The following is a 25,529-nucleotide window of genomic DNA, read 5'->3' as shown; positions in this document are numbered from 1 at the left end:
AGTCATAGAGTGTGGTCTAGACCTTCTCTATATGTATTGAGATAACTGTTTGTTATGGTTTGGCACAATTAATAAAATTTAATTGAGTTGATTTTATTCGATAAGTACGGTTCACGTTTGTTTATTCTCCCGCGCAATGCAAGCATTCTTGATCTATAGACTATCAGTATATTATAAATATTCATTATTTTAGAGGCATTGGATTCGAATTTGGGTATTTTGTAAAGCTTAGTCTTAATGTGTCTTAATGTCCTAATGATGGAATCAAATAAGACTTTATTAATCCCCACGGGAAGCATTACAGGAGTGCAAGAAATGAGCCGGAGATATGTAGGAACAAGGTACAATTATGTAGAAACAAATGCATACAAATAAGATGTATAAAAGTAGAAAGTTTATTACCCCAAACCACTGTACATAAATGAAATGTATGTTTTAAAAAAATGCACTTTCCTAATATTCCAGATCACGTTAATGGGAAATAAGTGTGTGTGTGTGTGTGTGTGTGTGTGTGTGTGTGTGTGTGTGTGTGTGTGTGTGTGTGTGTGTGTGTGTGTGTGTGTGTGAATGATTGTGTAATAAACAGTTAAAATGCTCTGTTTGGCACCACAAAAACAAGAAAAAAGATAAGTGGGGAAAGGGATAACGAACACAAAATAAGTTTCCTATCTTTATTTACAGCATATTAGATGTACAAAACCATAAAAAATATACATACACGTGTTCATCTAAGAAAGGTGAATAGCTCAAGTCTATTTTACAGAACTTTTCATTTCTTTTCATGTACTCTGAATAGTTGTCTTTGGTTGCTAGTAAGCAATGCAAAATATACCGATGCACACTGTCGTCCCTTTTTCTGAGCAGTAGTACTCATTCACACTGGAACATCAAATACATGAGCCACCAGCAATTGAAGCAATGCTACACTGTCAATAATGTACGTAGTTAGTACATTACATAAGCGTTTCACCTAAAACTTTTTACATCATGTACAAAACATTCATCAGAATAATTGCTTTTGTGGTGCCACTACTTCTTTAGTAGTGCTAATGTTCCAGAGAAAACATTTGTGCTATATTTGTTTCTGACATTTAGCAGTATTTCTGTCAATTAAGCTCTACCTGTGAAAGTAGCCTATGTTAAAACTAGATACACACTCTATATACAGCATCACTGACATTCAGCATATATATGTTTAGCTACAGCATTCGATTTTCCTCATGATGCTATTGGCAAATGTCTCATGATGTTGGCCTGTACAGTTTGGAGACTTTAAAATCTAAAGTCTTTAAAATTCCTCTGTTGCTTATTAAAAGACGTTTCCAAATTTTCCAAACAAAGTGATCCAGATCCCCATTTGAGGACGGCCATGTGGGTCTACACTATCTCTGCTCATTTCTCACTCCTGAAGCTCCACTTGTCCACTTTCTCTTCAGGGTCAGTTTTATCAGGCGTGCAGTCCACTCTAGTGTCGCCCCATGTGAAAGCAGATAACTACAGAATATTCTTAAAGGGGTCAGTGGATAAAACAGATACAGTGGCCAGTATCTTATCGAGTCTTTCCATGAAGTACCCAGAAACTTCCCACTCCTAAGGGCGGAGGAATCTCAGGACTTTGGAGCGCAGGAAGCGGATGAAAGATTTGGGGAACATTTCTCTTGATTCTTGTGCTGTGTAGTTGAAGAAGTTCTGTGGGTGAGCCAGGACATCAAACAACGCCATCATGAGCTTCTTGTCCTGATGAGAAAACATATCACATTAATGGAAAGCAAAAACAAGCACACAATAAAGCAGCAGCCTGTTTTTCCACATGTCTCCAAGAGAGGGGGCTGCCTGCTTTTAAGACTTCAGTACAGAATAAACAGAAACACGTCAACATGTGGAGCATATCTGAATAATCCATCATATGAACAACTCAAATGAGAGGCCCTGATTACAACCACATTGTTTTGTCACTGGTTCAATTCTTGGACTCAGTTCTCTACTGTCTGCTCTTCAAGACAGGCATAAAATGTCTGTTGTTTGTTTTCTAGACAAATAACCAAGTCCAGTTGCTTTTGACTGGTGACTTGGACAAATGGGAACATTCACAGGCTCATAAAATGTCAATGTTTGCATTCTCTTTGTGAATTGTATATTTTTCTTGTAAGTGTAGATTTGCTGGATATGTATGTCATGATGTAGTGTTTTGTTATGTTTTCCTTGGTAAGTGATATTCAAATAAATCATTGTTCAATTTTATTTATAACATCAAATCTTAACGAAAGTTATCTCAGATTTAGTACATTCTTTTTAATTATGCTGTAAACCGTACACATACTGGGAAAGTATTTTCATTGCTTCTCTATGGTTTATGGGAAATGTTGGGAGCCTGATCCGCTCGTAGCCATTCTCGGGGCCAATAAATATCAGAAAAAGGCTATTTTAATTGGAACTGTGATTGCAAAAAAGTTAATCCTCCGGACACGGCAGGGGGACACTGCACCCATATACAATTTGTGACGAAGAGAAATGGCAAATATGCTTCACCCGGAGAGACTGAGACAGAAAAACCTAGTGTGTCAATGTGAAACACCTTCCTATGTGTACTTCTTATTTTACTTTTTATCTTTGTACAGTTTTCTTAAAATATGTGAAGTTTATTATAATGACTGTGGCCTTGAGATAAGCTGATTCTGTTCATGTTTTATTTTTTTGTTTTGGGGTGGGGGAGGGTTTTGTTTTTGTATGTTTTCCTGTTTGTCCTGTGTTTTCTTAAATTTCAAAAATCAATAAACTTACACATATATATATATATAAAGTTATCTCAGGACACTTTTCACATGGAGAACGTCAAGACCACACTAATATTTTATTATTATTTATTAAAAAAATATTTTGATTTGTGTTTTTTTATTTTATTTTTTTAATATACACATTAATATTCTATTTAATATGGATGGAGAATAAAAGGTGTAATACAGATAAAGTGCAAAATTATACATGAAACACTGTAATACTCAACCACAAGTTAAAATGTCTGGCCAACTACGGTCTTGTCCAAAGCTATTATACACAACACAAGTGCTCCTTTTTAGACACGTCTACCTACATACCTTGAGAATTTCCTGGTGATTCTCTGAGGCGTATAATCTTCCATCTCTCACTATGTCTTCTATCAATTCTTGGTAGTCCTCTGAAACAGTTAATAAACAGCTCATTAATGAAAACCAATCAAACCAAATGTAACAACGCACTGAAGACAGGAGCGTCATTGTTACAGTGCACAAAACGTCACATTTCTTCTTACCGTCGTATGTCACATATGGGACCTGGAAGCCTTTCCCACTGTTTCCCTCGTTGGACCTGAACTGTATCCAGAGCCTCTTGGAGCGGGAGGTGAAAGCGATGGGACGTTCGTATGTCTGACAAGTCTCGTAGGTTGTGACAGAGTTGGAGAGAGCTGTGAAATGAGCACAAAGGCCGGCATCTATAATTAGCTCACAACAATATTGCAAGTAATTACCAATATGATATTGACACAATGTTTATGTTGTTTCTTCTTGGTGACATTGACAACAGCCCAAGATATTTGTACTCCGTTTGGGCCACGCTATTGGTATGATTTCTGCTAACTAATGCACTCAAACAAACACACAAATGTAAAACTCACAACTCTTTCTCATCACTAAGTAATCTCCGCACTCATCCTCAATCGGCAGGAAGATTTCTGGGACGACAATAAGGATCCTGCGTTTCGGGGGTGGGTTGATGGTCCAGGTGCACTCGACATTAGCTGGGTAGTTCCCCGGGTAGTTGGGGGACTCGATGAAGCCAGTAAAATCACCCAGCTCTCCTCCACATTGTCGGTCTGTAAAGTGACACACATCCATGTGTCAGAGTGATGGAGGTTTTTGAAGCAAGATGAATTAAATGGAACTGAAGCCCAAACGTCTACCCGTTTCAGATGAATTACTGCGTACAGACATACATACTTTTGCATTGCATGATGTTAGTGGAGCCATCAAAGTCTGTGGTGGTGTTTCCAGGGCAGGCGACACAGTAGTTCTGTCCAAACTCTCCTTGATAGGTGCCCATGGGACAGCGGATGCAGCGGTGTGTGCTGGTGTTGTAGTAATGTCCTGGAGAGCACTGGACTGCAGGAGCCAAGGACAGTGAAGAAGGACTGTTCGTTGATATAACCCTCCCAACATTCACTGTTATGTTAAATGTTTGCAGCTCTAATATGGCTGTTTTTAATGATTTCTAGATCACATGAAAGATTACATGCTACTTAATAGGTTTAGTAAATATTCTGCCATATTGTGCACAGAAAACCTTTTTAAACTTTTAAAACTAATTAAATTATGCATGAAAATACACAATATATAAAGCTGAAAACACAACATTTTAGTGACTGAAAGGTTGACATCTAGGAATAGGGTTCATACAGCTTTACAGAGTAAAGTTCAAGCATTTTTTTCAAGTGCTTTCAAGGTACCTTAACTAGAAATTCGCAGTAACTCAAAGCCTTTATCATCACATCTAAATTGTTACTGTAAATGCAATTGTGAAAAATAACATTTACAGAATTGAATATCTGTCTTCAAACAATAAAAAAGGATCAAATTAACAAAATTATCAGATGATCCTGGAAGAATATTAGTATTAGAAAAGTGTAGTGCTCATGACAGCTCAGTTTTTTCTTTGTGGCCATGTGACAACAAACAAATGTGATGACTGGATCATTATAATTTACATGGGTGATTGTGTAGATAAAACACCAGATTATGTTGAAATCAAGTATTTTTCAAGGAGTAATATTAGATTCAAGGACATTCCTATCCTTGAAAACTGACTTGACAAAATGTACAGACAATATAACAGCTGCAGAGGGCGGCAGAGTTCCTGTCGACACCCAAAAGAGCTCCACAGACTCAGAAACCACATGCTGGTGAAAAAAAGTCTGTTTTTGTTTTTTAACCAAACAACCACAGATGTTTCACTTCATCTAATAAGTTTGACAGGTTTTCATGAACTTCAGCTCGTAAAGAACCATCTAATCCCTCCATTTATGTTAAAACATGAGGCACTAAACTGGAGTCATTCATTCTTACAAACGATAACAGACGACTTTCTCGCACCTTTGGTCTCACACTCCTGAAAGGTAAAAGCACCACTGCGCTTTGTGACCAGGTTCCCCCCACAAGGGAAGCAGGTGGTGCGTCCCACTTCTGCCTGGTACGTTCCCAGAGGACAGGGCAGGCAGGGGATGAAGCCGTCGTGAGAGTACTGACCCGGGGAACACTGACCTGAACACACACACACAAAAGCGTTAAGTCAAGTCAGAGTGTGGACTGTTATACACAGCAACATTTTGGGTCACATCTGATCTCATACAAAACTTTTAAAGCTCTACCACTTGGATTAGTTTACTTTCAATGTTGTTTTTTCATTTCATGTGATGTAGAAGATTACGCTCCTTTTTTATAAAGATAAGCTACAACAGGGTTTTTATCAGCAGTGCATAGTGTAACTCCACAGAGTGTAACTCCTGTTTCTAATACAAACTGGGAGCCAGAGGGAGTTTGCTGATAGCTTCTTGTTGTTTAGTCTGACAGAGGAGATGGGATCTGGGATTCAGCTATGAAGTGCCTCCGATAACAGCACAGTTGGAGACCAAAACATGGTGGCTCCTTCTGCTATTATTCATGACTGAAAGAAGTGTTTTACCTTTCGAATTCAAATACATCTTCAACATCTAAGCTCCAGCTTCTTTGACTGTACACAGAGCAGAACATCTGCCAGGAGAGATCTTTATCGAGGCACCATTGCTTCCGGCGTGGCTCATATTCACAAAAATATGAGCCAGCAGCTTAGCCCTCATAACTACTACAGTGAAGGTCTTGTAGGTCATCTGTAGCTGTGCCATTTCACCCACTTCTGTACAGTTGTGATGTCACAACTGTACTTTATATATATAGGTAGAAAGTGTCGCTATATTGCCGTTACAGTCATTTGCAGGCTGCAATGACGGTGCAGAGACACTGAGAGCGCAGATGTGGGAGACCCAGAAACACTAACCAATCACGGCAGACTGTGTGAGCTAATACAATGATATTCAGACGGACAGTATGAGAAAAAACAATGTTTTTTGAACATTAAAGCATGTATACATGTTCTATTAGAAACAACATTCAAATATGAACCTGAAAATGAAAATATATATATTATTTATATATATATATATATATATATATATATATAATGTATACACACTTTAAATAATTGTTAAGTAAATATTCATTAAATTCATTTATTTTCAAAATGTAATAGAATTTACAAACATAGTTTTTTTTGTTTTGTCACCACCTGTTCTCAAACTGATGCTCGCTCTGGTCCAAATACCGCTGAAAACGTGGGGCAATTCTCTTGGTATTTGCGTGAATTCATGTTCAATGGCTGCTCTCAATACAGCGACTGTTGCAGGTCTAATAGTGTAGATTTAGTCTTTTAGGTACCCCCATAAAATATACATATATTGATTTATACATATATACCTGTATATATATATATTGATATATATTGATATATACGGTATATATGGAGTTATCAGCTGCTAAAGTGTGTATACATTTTTATATATAAATATATATACAGTATATATATATATATATATACTGATGTAGATAAATAATGTATATCTATACTGTATGTGTGTCTTATAAGAAAAGGACTGATTTCTTAATGTGGATTTTTGCTGTTTATTTTACAGCTGGGCCTTCAGTAAGTTTAACTTTGATTATGCACATTAAAGGCCAACCACATATGGCCACACATATCCCCCTGTCCAGTTATGTAGTGTGTCTTCCCATTTGTTTCTCTAATGTGAACCAGGGATCTAACAGTAAGTGTCATATACTGTACAGATTGTAAAACTCATTGCGACACGTTTGTGATTTTAAGCTACATCGATAAAATTTACTTGCCGGTCTTACCTCCACACTCTGACATGTTTCGAGCCCCGACCACCTTGGAGACTTCTCTTCCCTCAGGTCCAGGACAGACTTCACAAGACGTCTGCGCCTCCTCATCCTGATACGTTCCAGCTGGACACAATAAGCACCTTCCCTGACCCGCGTCGTAGTAAGTCCCAGCACTGCAGCTCACTAACAGACAGGTGGGGAATGACATCAGGTTAGATTAAATGTTATTAATTCAGTGATTTACACACACACACACACACACACACACACACACACACACACACACACACACACACACACACACACACACACACACACCAAGGGGCTGCCAAGCTTGCGGTTGTTAGAATCGCTGAGAGTGGATAGTTTTTTGTCTGCGTAACACATCTATTATTTTCTCAAAAATAATACGGTGATATAAAACCAAGTTGGAACAAATTATTTAAGCTGGTGGAATCAAACATTTTCCACACAAACACTTAAGTTAGGACACCCAAAACAAACTGATGAGTCTAAAACTGTAATTTACATCAATTTAGCAGCCACATGAGTGTCAGGAAGGGAGATAGACAATGTAAAACCCAGACATGAAACAACAAATAGCAGTACGCCCTCTGGCTACACGTAATCAAACAGTCCCAACCACACTGTACTTACACCATAAATAAAGCAGTTCAATTGCATGACAAGACCATTAAAGATAAATAACCCAGATTTCATCAGCTGCCTCTCAAGTGTAATCAAACAGGACCATACACATACTTGAAACATATAAACACGGTGAGGAGCGTCCTTAACACATCAAAGGCTGAGTCTAATCAATTCTGTTGACAGTTTTGTGAGTTTTACTTGCACGGCAGTGAACGCTACACGTATCACTGATTGCTGTTTAGCATAGTGCACGTCAGTTCACCGGAGCTTTAAATGTGGCAACTGGTTAAGGTGAAATTGTAAGTGCACTCAGTAGGGCAGCTCTTACAAAATCACTTCTGTCTTGTGATTCATCAAAGGCATCTTCTAAAGTTATCTGGTGTCTTCTGTCAGGCACTCACAAACTTTTACACTCTTCAGCTCTCACTCACTTACAAACTCCTTTGAAAGTTTAGGGGCAGTAACCAGGACTCCAACCTTACAGTTTTTCTCAATTGCTAAAACACTAAACCCTGTTGTCTGAACCAATTTCTCTGTTGCCTGAACCCACTGATTGAATCAATCACTCTTTTGGCAAAACCATGAGCACTTTTCACCTGTTTAGACACAACTTACCAACACATTTTCATTGTGATGCACCTGTGCTGCATAATGGTGAGCACAAACACAATTAAAGCACGGTTGTCACTATTTGAACACAACAACTCAAAATTGATCACACTTGTGGCTAATGATGTGAGGGAATATATAAAGCCAGTTCAGAGAGCACTGATTTGTGAGGCACTACAATGGATAGAAATCTGAGAGGAAGAGTTCGTGTGAGAGGAGGTCGAGGAGATCAAGGTGGTCAGCAAAGACAAAGAACAGTAATATCTGCTAAAATCAGAGCTACTGTGATTGACCATGTTCTTGTCCATGGTATGAGCATGAGGGAGGCCGGACAAAGTGTACAACCAAACATCGGTAGATTCACTGTGTCCACCATAATCCGAAGATTTAGAGAACAGGTAATTATCTTTTTTGACATTATAGTACAGTATGTCAATTTTGAGAGCAAATTACTGTATGACATATTACAGTATATACTGTACCACAGTATACTGTAAGTAAATATATGTTTCAGTACATCACTGTGCCAATGTACTGTAGTGTTGTAATGGAGGGTTAATCTAACTGTCTTTGGGTCTAGTATTCCATGTATATTTTTTGTAACTGCATGTTTTCTTTTTGTAGAATTGAAGGACTGCCACATGGGGGTGGGAGGACAGGTAGGTTCTCCCCACACCAAGAGACCCTAATTGTTGATATGGTCCGTGAGGACAATGCCATTAATCTGCGTGAAATTCAGCAGATCATTGTAGACCATGCAAATTTTGAGGGTATCAACAGTGTCAGCCTCATTACTATTGATCGTGTCCTCAAGCGCAACAGACTGCACATGAAACAGCTGTACAGAGTGCCCTTTGATCGGAACTCAGACAGAGTCAAAGAGCAAAAATTCCAGTATGTACAGGTTGGTATATATATCCGGACACATTCAATGTTGATTACTGTAAGTAGTGATTTACTGTAGTGGCCTAAATCACTTTCTGTATCACTTACAAAACTATATCTATTTCTACAGAGTTTTTCAACTGGATGCAATGGAAAGACCCAATCAATACATCTACATGGATGAAGCTGGGTTCAATCTCACCAGAAGGAGAGGCGTGCACGCCTCTCCACAGAGGCATTTGTTTATATAAACACAAATAAATGTTTATATAAACTCCCAAACATGCAAATCTTTACAGGTGTATAGATTACATCAAAATGAAGGTTGAGGTCTAAAATGGGTGTGACGCCTCTTACACTATGAACTATGAAAGATCATAGATCAAGTTCGTTAGTTACATCTGTCATTTCATGAATGTATAGTCTGTTTTTTATCGCTAAACAGTAAAAGGCTTTAAGGCTTAGCTTATAAAGGCTAAAATAAAGAGTTTTTCTCATTACTCTTGTTAAATATAGTAATGACAGACATTTTCATACATTTCAAATCAGGAGAGAAAATTAACATTTATCAGGGGTTGTAACACACACACACACTAATATAATGGTCTGCATCCTGTATTTAGTTTAGATGCAATTCAAGACACTTGCACACTCTATAAACAAATGCATAGGGACACGCACACAAAAACTCAAAAGAACGTAGTTAAAATGCTTTTTCAAACCAACCTAATACAGCCATACAAAACCACTGAGACAAAAGAACCGCACCAACCCTGCCTTCATGGCCCACATCTGACACTTCCTAATACTTATACAACAAGGCTGTGCATTAGGGAGGAACTTTTAATAGCACCATGAGCACCCTCACCTCTTTTAAAAGCAAACACAGAGTGAAATCAAAGAGAATATTTCCCTCTTATCTCACAAAAGCGCAAAGTCTTGATTAAAGGGACCAAAGCACAATTTTGCTTTGGTTCCTCCCATGCAGAGTGATGCCTGTAATTAATTTGGGAATTATTGCGTCTGTCTGGTGGTCTTAAGAACTTGACTTGAAAACTGAAGCTGATCTCACACAAGAATAAATCAATTAAATCCCACAAATGTGCCTCAGTTGTAGCCTCTAAGCTGCCTGTAAGCAGAGAAACCACTATCTCTAAAAGCTCAACACACAAAAGCTTTAACGTAGATCCATTATACGTGGCTCAGCAAATTGTTAGATTTCCTCCAAAGAAACAAAATGTAATTCTCTCAAGAGCAGTTCATTTTTTGAAGCCTATTGTTTATTCTGAAAGACCATGAGGAGCCATCATTGCATTGTCCTCTAACAGCTTTTATTTGACAGAGGGAAGCAGTGAGAGAAGAGAGAGAGTGAGAGAAAAAACCTTGAAGCCTTTCAAATGCAAAGAACGCTTCTATAGAGTCCTCGAATTGATGGCCCCAAAGAGGTTTAAAAGACCTTTCACCTCTATTCAAGTCCCCAGTCTTTGCCTACTTGATGACATAGGAAAACACTACGGTATCACAGTGGTAAGGAGCTGAACCCAATAAAAGGGGTCAGATTTCTGAATCCCCCCATTCTGCTTGGCCCAATCGCTGCTCGCGCCCATCAAGCGGAGGCACAAACAACTGATGCTAATTGATTCCCATGGTGTGGCTGAAGTCAATTCTCTTTAGCAGTTTAGTGGCTGGGGGTCATGCAAAGTGGCCCCAGCTGCCGGGCAGGGGGGACACAGCACTCAAACTGCCAACTTGAATCAACAGCACTTCCTAAACATCTTCAATGTTAAAACAAACACGCAAACAAGTTGACTACTAACAGTCAAATAGACGTGGATACGCATCAGGAAAGGTAATCTCTGGATCGTAGTTGATCTGTTCGCACTCTTTTTTGCATAATTCTGATGCAGTCACATGCTGACAGCTATCAACAGTTCAAATAAACTGAACTGAAACACAAAATATTTAGATAATTAATCAAATAAATCCTGCATACTTTTTTATTTAAACAGACACGAAGTAACCAAAACAAATCACAGAAACGGCTTTAAAGAGTGCACAGGGGTGCACACATATTTTCTCCAAATGCACAGGAGGCTGTGTGAGAACAAGCCCCAAATGGGGTTTTCAATGGAGTGGGCAAACTGAAAAGGACTAAACTGCACTCCGAGCTAAGCCAGAGTGGGAGGTGGGGGAGGAGGGGAAAAATATAGCTCCTTTAAAGAGCTGGAGGTTAAGAAGAATGCCTTTCAGCCACCCTCCTCCTCCCCCTCCTCCCCCAAATTACATGTCTACAGCCCTGCCACGGCCAATAGACTGCTTAATGTTGACCCAAATGATTTTAGTAGATTTCAGACAAGTTTTGGTCTCCAGTTAAAGTGCAAGGACTTCCATCAGTCATATTCTTCAGTGGTTCAAAGGGGGCAAAACAAAAACCTTAAACTCATTAAAAGAGTCGGGTAAGGTTCACTAAAGATCTGGGTCTACTTCAGATTAAAAAATTGTCAACAGTGGTGCTGCATATATCGAACAAAGCGCATACCATTTATATAAATATTTAGACATCTCAACAGAAGAGAGGCACTGGCTTCCTCTCAATGATATAAAGGCGGCATGCAGCAGGCAGCAAACTAACTGTGAGGCCCGAAACTAGGTGTACGGTCCTAACAGCCAGAGAAAACACATGCCAGCCTTCAGCTCTCAAACACTGACAGTGTGCGGTCTTATTTAATGAACATTTTCTCCATCACAGGTTGTATATAAAAACCCAACCGGGAGGCAACAGCTACCAGGAGTCCTGCCATCAGCCCTCATGTTACAGTCTTATCCCAGGGAGATGCTGGAAGATCTCACAGCCGGAGGGCCAACAACAGACTCTCTGTTCTTCCATGCAAGCTCGCTCTCCCCTCAAACTAGCTCATTACAGCATGTCTGCAAACCAAATATGGCACTCATCTGGCCAACACCTGCTCCAAATCCAATCATTAAACCAGCTTGTCTAAATATATCTCACTGGAGTGGACCATTTCAATTGCTTTAAAACATGACTATGAGTCTACTGTGTGTACAGGGCCTGGACAGAAACATTGCAGCTTTGTGTTAAAGGCCCTGACACACCAGGACAGTCGGCCATCAGTCAACGTTGCGACTTGTCGGCTCTCATCAGCTCATGTCACCAGTCGCTCTTGGTCGCCACTAGTTCTTGGATGTCGGTTTGGTGTATCTGGGCCTTTAAGTGTAACAAAAGTGTTTGGTATCTGCGCTCTTTAGATGAAAAGCACCAATATATCAAGAAGAACAGATTCCTGTCTGAATGGTGCATGTCCTTTAACTAGCTTTCTGTGTTGAATAACAAGTACAAAAACCAAACTTACCACACTTCCTGCCCACCAGCACCTGTCCCGCTACACAGTGTCCTGGATGTTCTGCCGGCTTGCCCAGACTCTTGGCGAGCTCGTAGTCAGACCCGGCAAAGTGGAGGTGGAACTGTTCCCGGTTGATGGACTTCCTCAGGGTCCTGATGGTTTTCCTGAGCCTCTTCTCTGAGCGCCGGCGCACACAGTTCAGGTCACAGCTCTCTGCTGAGAGAAGCATTTGATACCACAACTGTTTCCACAACAGAATGTCACCACACCGGTCGTAAACTGTACATTCATGCGTGGGTGCTCACATGCTTGCCTACACAAATGCCCCATCAAGTGGAAAAGCAATCCAGGCCAACACGTATGAAGAATTCAAGGAAAAAAAACAAAAACACCTTGATTCCCAACCTAGAGCCCACCACCATAGCCAAGTCAAAACAGGAGATACTTTAACAGTTTGGTTTGTCTAGTGACGAACAGACAGCAGCGAAAGAAAGATGGAGGACAAGAAGCGAAGGCAGGCAGAGGGGAAGCGCAGAGAGACCAACCTGTTACCTCCTCTAGGTTCACATCCAGCTCAAACTCAGCTGTTATCGAAGAGCTGTCATCCTCGCCAGCTTTCCTGCCGTGGCGACTGCGTGTTCGCTGCCCGGACGAGGTGCAGCGCAGGCTCACATAGCTGAACTGGACATTTTCAGTGAAGAGGAACCTGCTATCTGTGGACATGGGAGACAACCAACCCCCCATGACCACGCCACAGCAAGCAGACACACACAAACAACACACACACAAGCGCACAATTGTTAAACAAAAAAAAATCCTTGACAGTGTTACAAAAACGAAACAACAAATTGTATTTTGATACCACTACTTTACATGGATTTAAAACAATCAGCGCAGTTCATTTGATTTTTTTTGTCTTGTAAACTGGAAAGCTGAAAAAGGGATGAGATGTCACTGTGACAATTTGGTGACTATGTGGGATGTAAAAGACCATGTCGAAACCCTTTGGGAAAGCAAAATAATCCTACAATCGGAAACCCATTTGATTGATGGCTAGGTCAGACCCAACTGAAAGGCATGCTATGGCTAATTACATCCTCCCCTGTCACCACCAGACAAAGTGCTGCGCTGAGACGTTCAAGACACTCAAAACCACATCACTTTCCCCACAAATTTCTTTCACATTTGCCTTTGGTTTTGGTTTACTTTGAAGCAGCCTTCAGGTCTGCTTTATCTTCTAAAGACTGTGGCTTTAGATGCTGGCAGCTCTTGGTAATCCCAAAATGTTTTTTAACCAGTAACATGAAGGAGCTGCAGTTTTAATCCTTGTCTATTTGTGATCTAAGCCTTGTGTTTGGAGGCATTGTTATGCTTGTTGAGTGGCAACCTCTGTACCTGAGTATCCCGAGTTTAAGCTCTCTCTGAGTTTCTCCTGGCTTCGTTTTAAGTTGCATTTTGTAGTGCCAGACTTAAAGGTGGCTGTGGTCTTAATGCGTGGAACACTGGACACTTCTGGACCTGTAGGACAGAGGAACAGAAAAGCTTAGTTTTTATCTACTTATATATCGACTGCGAACTGAGTTGTTCCTGGGTTACTGTTTTGTGTGGCAGAGCGGTAAGATAGATGTAAATCTGTGATGTTTTGGACTTGCCTAAGCAATGCAAGCCACTGTTGTTCTTTTGTGCGTCAGCCAAGCAGGGCAGAGGCATTCCACAGGTCACCGTGTAGGAATCCTCCGTCCCTGAAAACACACAAGAGGCCGTGACACACAGACCAACACAGACAAAAGTTAAGGCCACAAAAGCCAAGTCAGAGAGAGCAAACAGGCAGCGTGTAGCTACACGAAGAGCCGCTCTGCGGACTGAGGACTGATGTTGACAACGAGATCTAGAACAGCTTGACTTACTGACTATTTGCATTTCCATTAGCATGCTTTAGCCGTGCTGAAAAAAACATAAAAACATAATGGTGCACCTGACTGAGGTGCGTCTAATCAACGCATTAGATCAAATTTGTTGTATAATTCAGTTCTTATTATTCACCATATGTAAAGCCTCACTGTTTGATGTGCGTTGTCAGAGCTCTATTGAACTCCATTCAACTCTTGAAATGTTTCAAACAAACCAAAGCGATTTAAATTTAGACCAACTTTTGTCAAGTAGTAAATTAGCACTAGTGACTAAGAATACATCCACAGTAATATATTTAATAACGCTGTTTAAAAAAAAGCAAAAGTTATACATTTTATTTCAATTCTTCTGTATTGAGCCAAAGAAAATAATAGACACATATTTTGTGTTGATGCTCTGTACAATTATATGAAATAATTCTGACATGATATCAACATACAGTATATTCAGATAAAAGGCAGATGATATAAAACATATAGGATTGTGTTTAGAGAATGGAACAGTGTCAACAAATAAGAAAATAAAAAAAGAAAATTAAATAAAATAAATTAGATGAAAAACGTATAAGTGTGTTTCTAACAAATAAAAGACACATTCTTTGAACATTCTCAGCATTCTGTTGAGGACGCCACAAAGGTTAGCCATCAAGGGCTAAATTGTTTATTTTTCTGCACTTTTAATTTGCAGAATCTCTACATGGGAGCAGGACGGTGATGCTTTTATCTGTGATAAATAATAATAAGAGCAGGAGCATATGTAGGAATGTAACAAAACTGGCAGTGACTCCTATGTTATGTAAAAGCTAGTGTATACACAGTTGTTCTGCAGGTCATCTTTGGTTCATGGATGAAGAGAATGGATCTGCAGGTGAAGGGTTTTTTCATTTTCCTCTGCAACTTACGGAAGTAAGGGTAGAACCAACTCACCACTGCTGATGTGAACTTGGGACTGGCACGTCAGGAAGCAGCGGTCCCCTCCCTCCTGCTTACTACAGTTCAAGGTAGGTTTAGAGGGGGGTTTAGCAGGTGGGAACCCCTCAGCCTCTAGATGGAAATCACAACAAAACTCCAAGGTAAAAAATGAAACTTTTCCTTGTGACAAGGAGTTTGAGAAAGTCCAACAACCTGACGGCACCAACAGCATCATAGCATTTTGGATGTTTTACTCAAGCACAAGAAAACCAATTGACAGAGAATTAAAGAGAAAGAGAGAACAGAATTCAAAGTATCTCCTGTTTTTGTCCCCCAAGTTTTAGTCCAAAATGTGGGATTGTCACACTATTTCCAAAGAGACAACAACAGACGTGCCACTCATATATGAAGAGGCACTGGCTTACCAATGCAGTCCTTTTTGTTCCAGTGAAGCTTATAGCCAGGATGGCAAAAGCATTCAAATCCACCCATGGTGTTTTCACAACCCTGCTCACAACCGCCATTGTTCACACTGCATTCATTTACATCTGGGAGGAAAAGGAAAAATCATTATTATAATTACAGGGTCCATTTTCCCAACACATCAACGAGCACTTTTGTTTGCCTTTTAGACTAACACGTTTCTAAAGTGCGCACTTGTGTGTTACGCTCAAGTTGTTATGTGTAGCTCTCTCCTCACCTCCGCAGTGGGCCAGCCCATACATGGTGTAGCCTTTGTTGCACAGACACTGAAAACCACCAGGGGAGTTCACACACGTGTGATCACATGTCCGCTCAAAAAAACACTCATCTATATCTGTAATCAAAATCAGGCAGGTGACATAATAGCAGGGCAGTCAGTTGCAATCTTCATCAGGAGGGATTTCCCACCCACAGACACTCATTTGATCCTGAACTTTCACACTCAGTGAAAGGTGACACGTACAACACGATACATCAGGTAAAACAGCACTGGCTTTTGATTGTTATTACAGGTAAAAAGAAGGCAGTATTTTAATTAGACAGCTTAAATTGAACTGTGGTTGCATGCAGTCAGAATCATTAAAGACATAAATACAAAGGTTAGCAAAAGCGTAGCCTTGTTACCAAAAAACGCAAGAAAGGAAGCAGCTGTCACTCTCATGGGCCTTTCAGACCAAACACGGTTCGAGCTGACCTCACAGCTGGATTTAGCACATATCTACTGTGCGCTGCGGCCAACATTAACCAGATTTACTTGATGCAGCGGGAAACCATGGTGGCGTGGCACAAGCCATTGGAAATAATGAGTTTCAAAGCACAGCTGTGCCATTGCTGCGTTTGGTCCTACTGACTCAAAAGTCTTTTATCACACAACCCAACAGAGATGCTAAAGTTATTTACAGTAAAACAAATGCATATTCTCATTATTTCAAACTAAATTCTGACTTTTGTCTTGATCTACAACTTCAACTCTTCAGTTATGGGACCCTTAACCTGTGTGATGATAAAATAACAGCTTACACTTTTTAGACTTGAAAGAATCAGGATGGACACAGAAGCTATGGACACAGCAAATATCTGCTAGTGTTGTAACATCACACTCCCTCTTTTCTAACTTATGAAAGTCTCATTTTGTCCCAATCTTTGCCAACTGTCTTTCTTTGTCTGACTGTAATTCGGGACCCTTTTCTACCTTGACAAGAACGCTCATCTGTCAGCAGCTTGAAGCCTTTTCTGCAGTTGCACTCAAAGCTGCCGATGGTGTTCCTGCAGAAATGTTCGCAGCCGCCGTTGTGAAGCTCACACTCATCAATATCTGTGGGGAAACAGGTGATATCATGACAAGACTTACTTTACAAATCCACTAAACCAGTGTTTTATCAGACCGCTCCTCTATTAAGTTTTTTGTCAACTGGGAGTCTGACCTTTGCACGTTTTTCCATCTGGCTGCAGCGTGAATCCCACCGGGCAGCTGCAGCGCACGCCTGTGGATGTGTCTTTACAGGTGCAGTCACACCCCCCATTGTTCACCGCGCAGGTTTCTGAAATTACAATACATGACATGAACGTATGCGAATGACCTTACTGCTTGTGAAAAATGCTACATTATTCCTCAATGTCAGTTACTAGTTCCCTCAGTAAAACCTTGATAGTTTAAAAACACAAGTTGATGTAGTATTATAAATGTAGTGTTTCTTCCATAGATTTTGAATTGTCGTCTAAACTGCGTTGAACAATTATATTAAGACAATTCATTTTTTAGTTTTCTGAACTTTGATGTTTAAATATGCAAATTGTACATTATCTTAGTAATAAATATGTGCTATCATCATCATAACTTTTGATTATATTTGATTCATTTTGTTGACATATTAGAGTCAAAGTTTTTTTACAGAGAGAATATTGGATTATTTATGAAATCACTCCATAAAAAATCTGAAAATACTGTCAAAAGCCCTCAATAAAATCTATTTTCGCCATGTTTTTAGGAATAAAAAGTTCTATAAACCAGGCTACGAATGCTATATGAACAATCCCTTCTGTAGAAACCTTCAGAATGCAGGTAGGAAAAGTTCAGCGTATGTAAGTGCTACTGAAGTTGAGATTTCTGTCTCAGAGTATGAGAAAAAAAACTCATTATGAGAAAACGGCCTTTAAAGATATGCAATATAGGATATATTTATACATTTGTATTTTGGCAGTTTTTTTTCCACCAGTAGTCTGAAAGAAGACATGTTTTGCCTGTAGTGTCTCACCTTAAACATTCACAAAAGGTGATGGAAACAGACAAATGAGCCTCTAATGCATGTTTTGTATGGTGCCCAGTTGTATGATTGGATGTAGAGTGCATACATGCACTGGTTAGGTACATGTTAATATGTAGAGGAACCATAACAACATGTATTACTCATGACACAGGACAAGACTCCCAGAGCTCACGTGTTGAACATGTACTTGGTAAAGTGCCAATGATATAATGTTTTACATGTATCGAGTGACCCAAAATCACACAACTGATAAATACTAACTATACAAGAAGAGATTCACACGCTGCCTTTTCCAAATGGAAAGAAAACGTGAAATGTACCACACTGTCACAAATGCATATTTTTCAGGAGGGAAACTGGGGGCGAGAAAGCGAGCACGTAGTCATTTCACAGTTTGCTCAAAAGACTGAGGAATGCATACTAGACATTAGTCCTCTCCCTGTTTAACACCCCCGAGTGGTTTCTGGCAGCTCAACACGTTGTCACGTAAAACACAGATTCAAGCTGTTAGCCTCTGACTGAAGGAGTGTAACCTGTGTTACCCATTAAGAGTCTTCGTTTGACACGTTTGTCCACCTCAGTAAAGGATGTGGTGTTGTGGTCTGCAGACTCAGTGGTGGCTTCATCTCGTTCTGTGACAAACACACACACACACACACACACACACACACACACACACACACACACACACACACACACACACACACACACACACACACACACACACACACACACACACACACACACACACACACACACACACACACACACACAAACAATCTTTAATAGAGTAAGAATTGCTACATAAATCCACTACATTTCCTAAATAACACAAGCAGAGTGACTTTTACATTGACTTCACGTCTGAATGTTTGTGTCACCTTTCAGTAACCAGATGTATGTTTACACTTGAGACATTCAGCCTGCAGTGGCTTGGTGTGCGTCAGATAACGCAACAGATCAGTAAAGTGGATCGCAATGATACGCCTGGACCTCACACACACCGAGGCTGGAGGGAGCGATATTACTCAATATCTGATGGCTGATCCTTATCCTTCATAACCATTGTGTGGAAAAATGCACACAGGAGAACTGACAGAGAGAGAGAAGTTTCCAGTTACTGTGTTTTCCTTCACTCATCAAGATAATGACAAAGTCCAACATACTGTAAGCTACTCCTGTAGTGTGCACTCCTTGAACTGAAGTCTGGTTATGTTATTATGTTATCATTGTTATTATAAGGGGGAAAAATATTATTATCGTTGAACCCAAAACATGAATCATACCTTTGTCAACCCCTTTCTATTATACTGTACGTGTATGTTAAAACAACCAGACAACAGTGATGCACAGTTGTGGTTAGTGATGTTATTATCGAACCAGTAGTGCCAAGTAATAGAAGGACACACTGAAAACTAATCCAATAACTAATATTTACATCCGGCTTTGCTGTTTAGTTTTACCCTTAGTAGCCTTAGCGATCCCATATTGTAAAAACTAAGTTTTGTCATTTTTATTGTAGCAGCAGGTCGAGGTGCTATATTAATACTGTGAAAGTATTAAACCGCTCAATCCACAGAGAAATGCACACAGCTCGTGTTCAGAAACTGTGTCTTTAAACGAGCCATCAGGACTACTTTACAGGTAGAAAGTGCTGCTACAGTGCTGTTACAGTCATTCCACAGCTGCAATGACGGTGCAGAGATGCTGAGAGCGCAGATGCGAAAGTCCCAGAAACACTGACCAATCAGAGCAGACTGGACTTTTTTAGGACGGGACTTAAAGAGAGAGGTGCTAAAACTGAGGGTGAATACAGGTATATTCTAGTAGAAATCCAAAATACAAATATAAACCTGAAAATAAGCATATGTGTGCTTACCTACACACGACCTCTTGTCAGGTTGCAGGGTGTACCTGATGTGACACCTGCATATGGGACCATTCTCTGTGTCCTCGCAGGTGTGCTGGCAGCCTCCGTTGCCATGGTTACAAGTTACTGAAGGGTGGACAACATGCAAATATAAGTCATATTAACAATGCAACATCTGAAGCCATATGTAGGCGTGTAGTGTGAAGTTATCTTAATGCTGCTGAGCACGTACAGATGCAGCCTCTCTGGTTCCTGGCCAGCTCGAACCCTGGACGACACTCACAGGCCACACCCCCTTTGGGTGTCTCTTTGCAGATGTGGGCGCAGCCGTGCTCCTTATTCATACAGTTGAGGCCCTCTGGGATAGAATGAGGGAGAGAGGTATACAATGAAACTCTCCTACAGTGACTGACCGGCTACACACAAAGGCACACATACTGAGAGATTAGTCTGGCATCCTCAAAGACACCGATTGTTCTCTCGCCTTACACAATCTAAAAACCGCATTTTCATTTTTTTTAAACACTTCTGAAAAGTCTGTAAGCAGATAAAAAGTTGTTAAAAAGTTCTGTGGAAACAAAGCTCTCTAGTATCTACAACAAAATCAATAATGCTTCGAGCTGCAAAATGAGATGAATCACCATTTATATAGACGGGTCACAGCTGAGTGGATAGGTCCACAGGATTTAAAAGGGTTGTCAAGACCCGATGGAGTGGAAAGTACTTGCATTTAAGTTGACTTCAGTGAAGAAGACAAAACAAAGGCACTTCAGACTAATCTGTGACACAGAGCACATAGACCAGAGTGTTGCAGATATTAACTTATTTTGTTCTCTGGGACACAGAGATCCTTTTCCCACAGCATGTTGCTGCTGCATATAAAAGCTCAGTGACGGGAGCCAGCTTGAACCTGTCACCCCTCATTGTGCCGTCAATCTTAGACCTTTGAGAATTTGCTACATAATTCTGTGTCTTTTTTCCACGGCTTAAAACAATAAGCAGATAAGCATCCCCAAACTCACACGCAAATAATACAAACTGAAAATCTATTTTGTAAATAAACACAACACTGTTTACAATATCACTTCCTACCGACAAAATGCATTTAAATTGGTGGGAGTGCGACAAAATATTTTCAGTAATTCTTAATCGTACTTGCATGTGTGCATGTTGTTCACTCACCCACAGAGCGGTGGATGCATGTGTGCTGGTTGTCGCTGAGGAAGAAGCCCTCTTTGCAGCGGCACTCATAGCTGCCCATGGTGTTGACACAAGTGTGTTGGCACCCACCATTGTTGAACTTGCATTCATCCACATCTACATGACAACAGATTGGATTGCATTAGTAACCAGTGTTTACAAAACTCTGAAAAAGTATTTTGTAATATTCACAGGAGGATGGGAATCAAAGTTCAGACATAAATATTTATATCTTTTTTTAAAACCACTGCAGGAAGAAAACCAAAATTGTTTGTATTAGGATGCATTTTAAAAGTTTAGCAAAGAGGGCTCAAGAAAAGCAGTCTGAGTGAGTGTGAGAAACTTCACATACAGCCCACACAAACATAAACTCCTCACCATCGGAGCTGATGATTCCAGCTCTCTGTCTGTCGCCAGAATGTTATTTACTGAGTGATTTAAAGCTGATCTTACCTAGACAGTTGTGTCCGTCATGTGCCAAATTGAATCCGTCATAACAAGTGCAGCGATAGTTGCCTGGTATATTGGTGCACTCGTGTACACAGCCACCATTGTACTCCAAGTCACATTCATCGATATCTAAGAAGTAAACACCACATAAATGAATGTTCAGTTAATGATCAAAACTTTAAAATGCAAAACATTTTAGTCTTTGAACAGTAAGAACAAGAACTTTAGTGCAATAGGGGGTGTGTAATGTCAATCTTAAAGAAATATAGGAAGACTAAATGAGTACAAATATCACATGTTCCTATGGGAATTTAGACATTATGCCACAATAGCTTAAAGAATGCTATTATATTGTAATTATTGTAATTACAAACATGCAGTTGGTACCGCATTACAGATATCTGTCTCCATGCCACCCAGCATTAAAATGTGTGCCTAAACATCCCAACTCTGTGATCCCACTTTGACACTTGTAACCTGATATTATTGTGTATCAAATGGCAGACACATTACCTTCGCAGTGTTTTCCGTCTCCTTTAAAGCCTGCTTTACACGTGCACTTGTATGAGCCTTGGGTAGTCTGACAAATAGCATCAATGTGACAGCCATCACTTCCCTCTGCACACGGATCTGCTGAAATCCATATGGGTCTTATAGGTCATGATTACCCAACACATTCCTACCTAACACATTGAAATAATCTAATAAGTTGAATAGTATGCAGGTTAAGACATTTACCACACATGCAATTTTAAGTTTGTCATGTTCTGTGGGAATATACTAAAGAAGACAAGCAAGAAAACTGTGATTTAAAACTAAAACATTAATATCCTTGATCCTAAAAACATGTAGGCTATATAGCAAAACAAATAAAATTAAAAAGAACCAGTGATTACTAACCTGAAAGTTAATAAGTTACATGCAATACAAATCAAACTTGTGTGTACTGTGCGCTCATACATGCCCAGAGTAATTTGTATTTAGCTACACATTTAGAAACTGGAGGAAAATTTAAAAGTCACCATTGGAGAAACAACAAGAGCGCACTTCTGAAAGCGTGCGTAAAGTCTCCACGACTGGAAAACACAACACAACACACACACATACACACACACACACACACACACACACACACACACACACACACACACACACACACACACACACACACACACACACACTACAGTCCCACCTCGAATCTCTGGAAGCGCGGCGCTTTGGCGACTATTTAACAAGAGCAAAAACAAACAAAAGTCCCTTGCAGCCCAAATAGCTCCCATGGTGATATGATCCAAGTTTAGAGGTCTTCTCAAAGGGACGCGTACGCACTGAAGTCGTGAGCGAGCGTCCGCCTCATTTTCATTCTAGCCTGTCAATCTGCTCACAAGGGGCTTTTGAAAAGAGAAAGGAGTGAGTAAATGTGTGTGTGTGTGTGTGTGTGTGTGTGTGTGTGTGTGTGTGTGTGTGACTGAGAGAGCTAGAATGAAAGCGTGCGTGCGCGTACATGTGAGAGTAAAAAAAAACCCGCTTTTGAAGCAGGAGCTGCGTCAAGTTAGTCAGATGGCCAGTGGTGTGAAACCGGAAGTGTCGAGACTTTGCGTAAAATATACAACCACAAACATACGTTGTTGTTGTTGTTTATTTATGTTTAAATATTTATATTTATATACATAATGTATTATTATTATTATTATTATTATTATTATTATTATATATATATACTTTTTAGCTATATTTTGGCTGATTGGCTGCTTGTTCTTAATCTGATATAAAGATTCCTAAATTCAAAAAACAACAAAACAGACATACGAAGAATTATTGAATGGTCAAATCATTCTATTTCTAACCGCGTCGGCTTTATTTTGAAAGATATGACCGGAAATAACTTGAGCGTTTTAATGTCTCCTCAGTTTTTATAGGTCTCCCTCGCCACAAGCTATGTTAAAAAATATGTAATACTAACAAAGATGGGTTTATTACTAATTATTATCAATCTGAAATATTCGGCAGATGGAACTTACATAATTAATGTGATCATTATATTAGCGTTATATCCATAAAATGATATGGATTAAAGAACTAACTAAACTTAATCAGAAAATCAGAATTGACGTAGACCGCACATTGACATATTCTGGTGAATTGTTTTCTGTGGCCCCTGTTTGACCTATTGTGACTATTGTTGTCATTTTTAAATATATTATATATATATATATATATATTTCTTATTTTATAAATATTGTTTATCAGTATTTTTTTCTGCTTATTCTTAATCTGAAAAAATATTACAAAATGAAAAAAGACACACGAATGGTCAAATCATTCTATTTCTAACAATGTCGGCTTTTATTTTGAAAGATATGACCGGAAATCACTTGGTTAGTTATTTTAAAGACTAAACTCCTGGGCGTTTGTTTCAAAGTCGAACATGTCAAACGTCTGTGATGAAAAAGACACGAAACATGAATTATTTTCCTTATCCATTGAAGGTTAGTTAATTAGTACGTTAACTTAGCTTTCTAGCGGGCTTACTACATAGTTCTGGAAGAGTACCGTTAGCCAAACAACGGTTGCTAGGCAACACGTTTATGGTTTATCGCTTCGAAAGCGACCAGCACTTGAGAACGGAACCCAGGGACCTTCTATTTTATGACGTAACCTAGCGTTAGCTAAAACAAAATTCTGAAAAATCCAAGTGTTTATTATTATTATTATATTTATTATTATTATTATTATTATTATTATTATTATTATAACATAACGTTACTAAGCCATTTTTGTTGGTTAGCATAAGTTTACACACTGACGTCTGTAACAGCTCAGTTGTGTCCTACCTTAGTGTTGAGGTTCGCATGGATTTCAGTAGTTCTTTTTTATTTTTAGTATTGAACAATTGAAATGTACTAAAATACAAGGTATACTATAAACAGCACATTAGTGACATAATAAATCAATAAATCAAAGAGAGTACAAAAAAAACAGACAGTAAAATAAATAATACTGACTAAAAATATATGAATAAAATAGAAAGATCAAACAGGGGCTTCCGGGAAAAGCTTTTCCTAATGACTCAGTAAGGTATCACTTCTTTTGTTATTTACCAAGATCAGAGATTTAAGCAAAGAGGTCAGTTCTGGGAGAAAAGGAGCTAATTAAGGTACAGATTTTGCTCATTTTGGTTTGTGAACAAAGAATTTTGCATATAGGATAAAGTTCATCAGGCGTTAAGACTATTAACTACTTGGTTAACATAGTAGCAAATAACATATTTAAGGGTAAGAGAGTAGACAGAGTTAGCAGCATCAAAAACATGAGATTCATCATTACTTTAAAACTATATCACAATTAAAAAACAGATGTGACATTGTTTCTCTATTCATTTAACAAAAAGTGCAGGAATCATCAACATCAATGAACTTAGCAATGATGCTACTAACTTGGTATATATTATGCAGTATTTTAAAATCAATTTATTTAGCCTTGTTAGATGTATGCAATGTAGTAGTTGATCAATAAGTGGGTTTTACACTAGTGTGATGTCATGTCTTTTAATTTTATATAGGGTCTCCCTAAGTCGCACAAGCTACATTAAAAATGTAATACTAACAAATATGGGTTTATTACTAATTATTATCAATCTGAAATATTCGGCAGATGGAACTTACATATTTATTGTGATCATGGTCTTAGCAAAATACTACCTTTATAAACTAATAAAATGATTTGGCTTTACAAACTAAATTCCTTTTATATTTTAAGATTCTAATTTAAATCATATTTGATCACTACTGAAAACTTCAAACTCAAAAATAATACATTTTATTTAGGCATTTCAAATACTGCAACCCCATACGCTTTTGTTTTTGCTATTCTTCATATCTTTTTCTGTTTTACTGTCTTTGTACATTTGAATTTATGTTATTTCTACATTTATAAATACCTCTTTGGTATTGTGTATAACTCTG

At 39.1% G+C, this 25,529-nt stretch overlaps 1 protein-coding gene across 1 annotated transcript; it reads right to left on the bottom strand.

Annotated features, from left to right (window-relative positions):
- Positions 1 to 961: 961 nt before the first annotated feature.
- Positions 962 to 22,927, bottom strand: scube2 (signal peptide, CUB domain, EGF-like 2; the record flags this gene model as incomplete). The annotated part of the gene is made up of 23 exons (XM_083920310.1): positions 962 to 1,737; positions 3,096 to 3,175; positions 3,290 to 3,442; positions 3,653 to 3,850; positions 3,975 to 4,136; positions 5,124 to 5,291; positions 6,978 to 7,148; positions 12,482 to 12,688; positions 13,018 to 13,185; positions 13,868 to 13,990; positions 14,125 to 14,214; positions 15,310 to 15,426; positions 15,720 to 15,842; positions 15,995 to 16,111; positions 16,970 to 17,092; positions 17,202 to 17,318; positions 18,587 to 18,676; positions 19,924 to 20,040; positions 20,147 to 20,272; positions 21,097 to 21,231; positions 21,568 to 21,693; positions 22,078 to 22,197; positions 22,894 to 22,927. The coding sequence occupies 23 exons, from the start codon at positions 22,925 to 22,927 to the stop codon at positions 1,591 to 1,593; spliced, it is 3,012 nt and encodes a 1,003-aa protein (XP_083776436.1). The 3' UTR covers positions 962 to 1,590.
- Positions 22,928 to 25,529: the final 2,602 nt, after the last annotated feature.

This window comes from Echiichthys vipera (assembly GCF_963691815.1).
Source record: "Echiichthys vipera genome assembly, chromosome: 1".
NCBI classification, from domain to species: Eukaryota; Metazoa; Chordata; class Actinopteri; order Perciformes; family Trachinidae; genus Echiichthys; species Echiichthys vipera.
The sequence above is the reverse complement of the archived record's forward strand: the minus strand, read 5'-3'. Positions and strand labels throughout refer to the sequence as shown.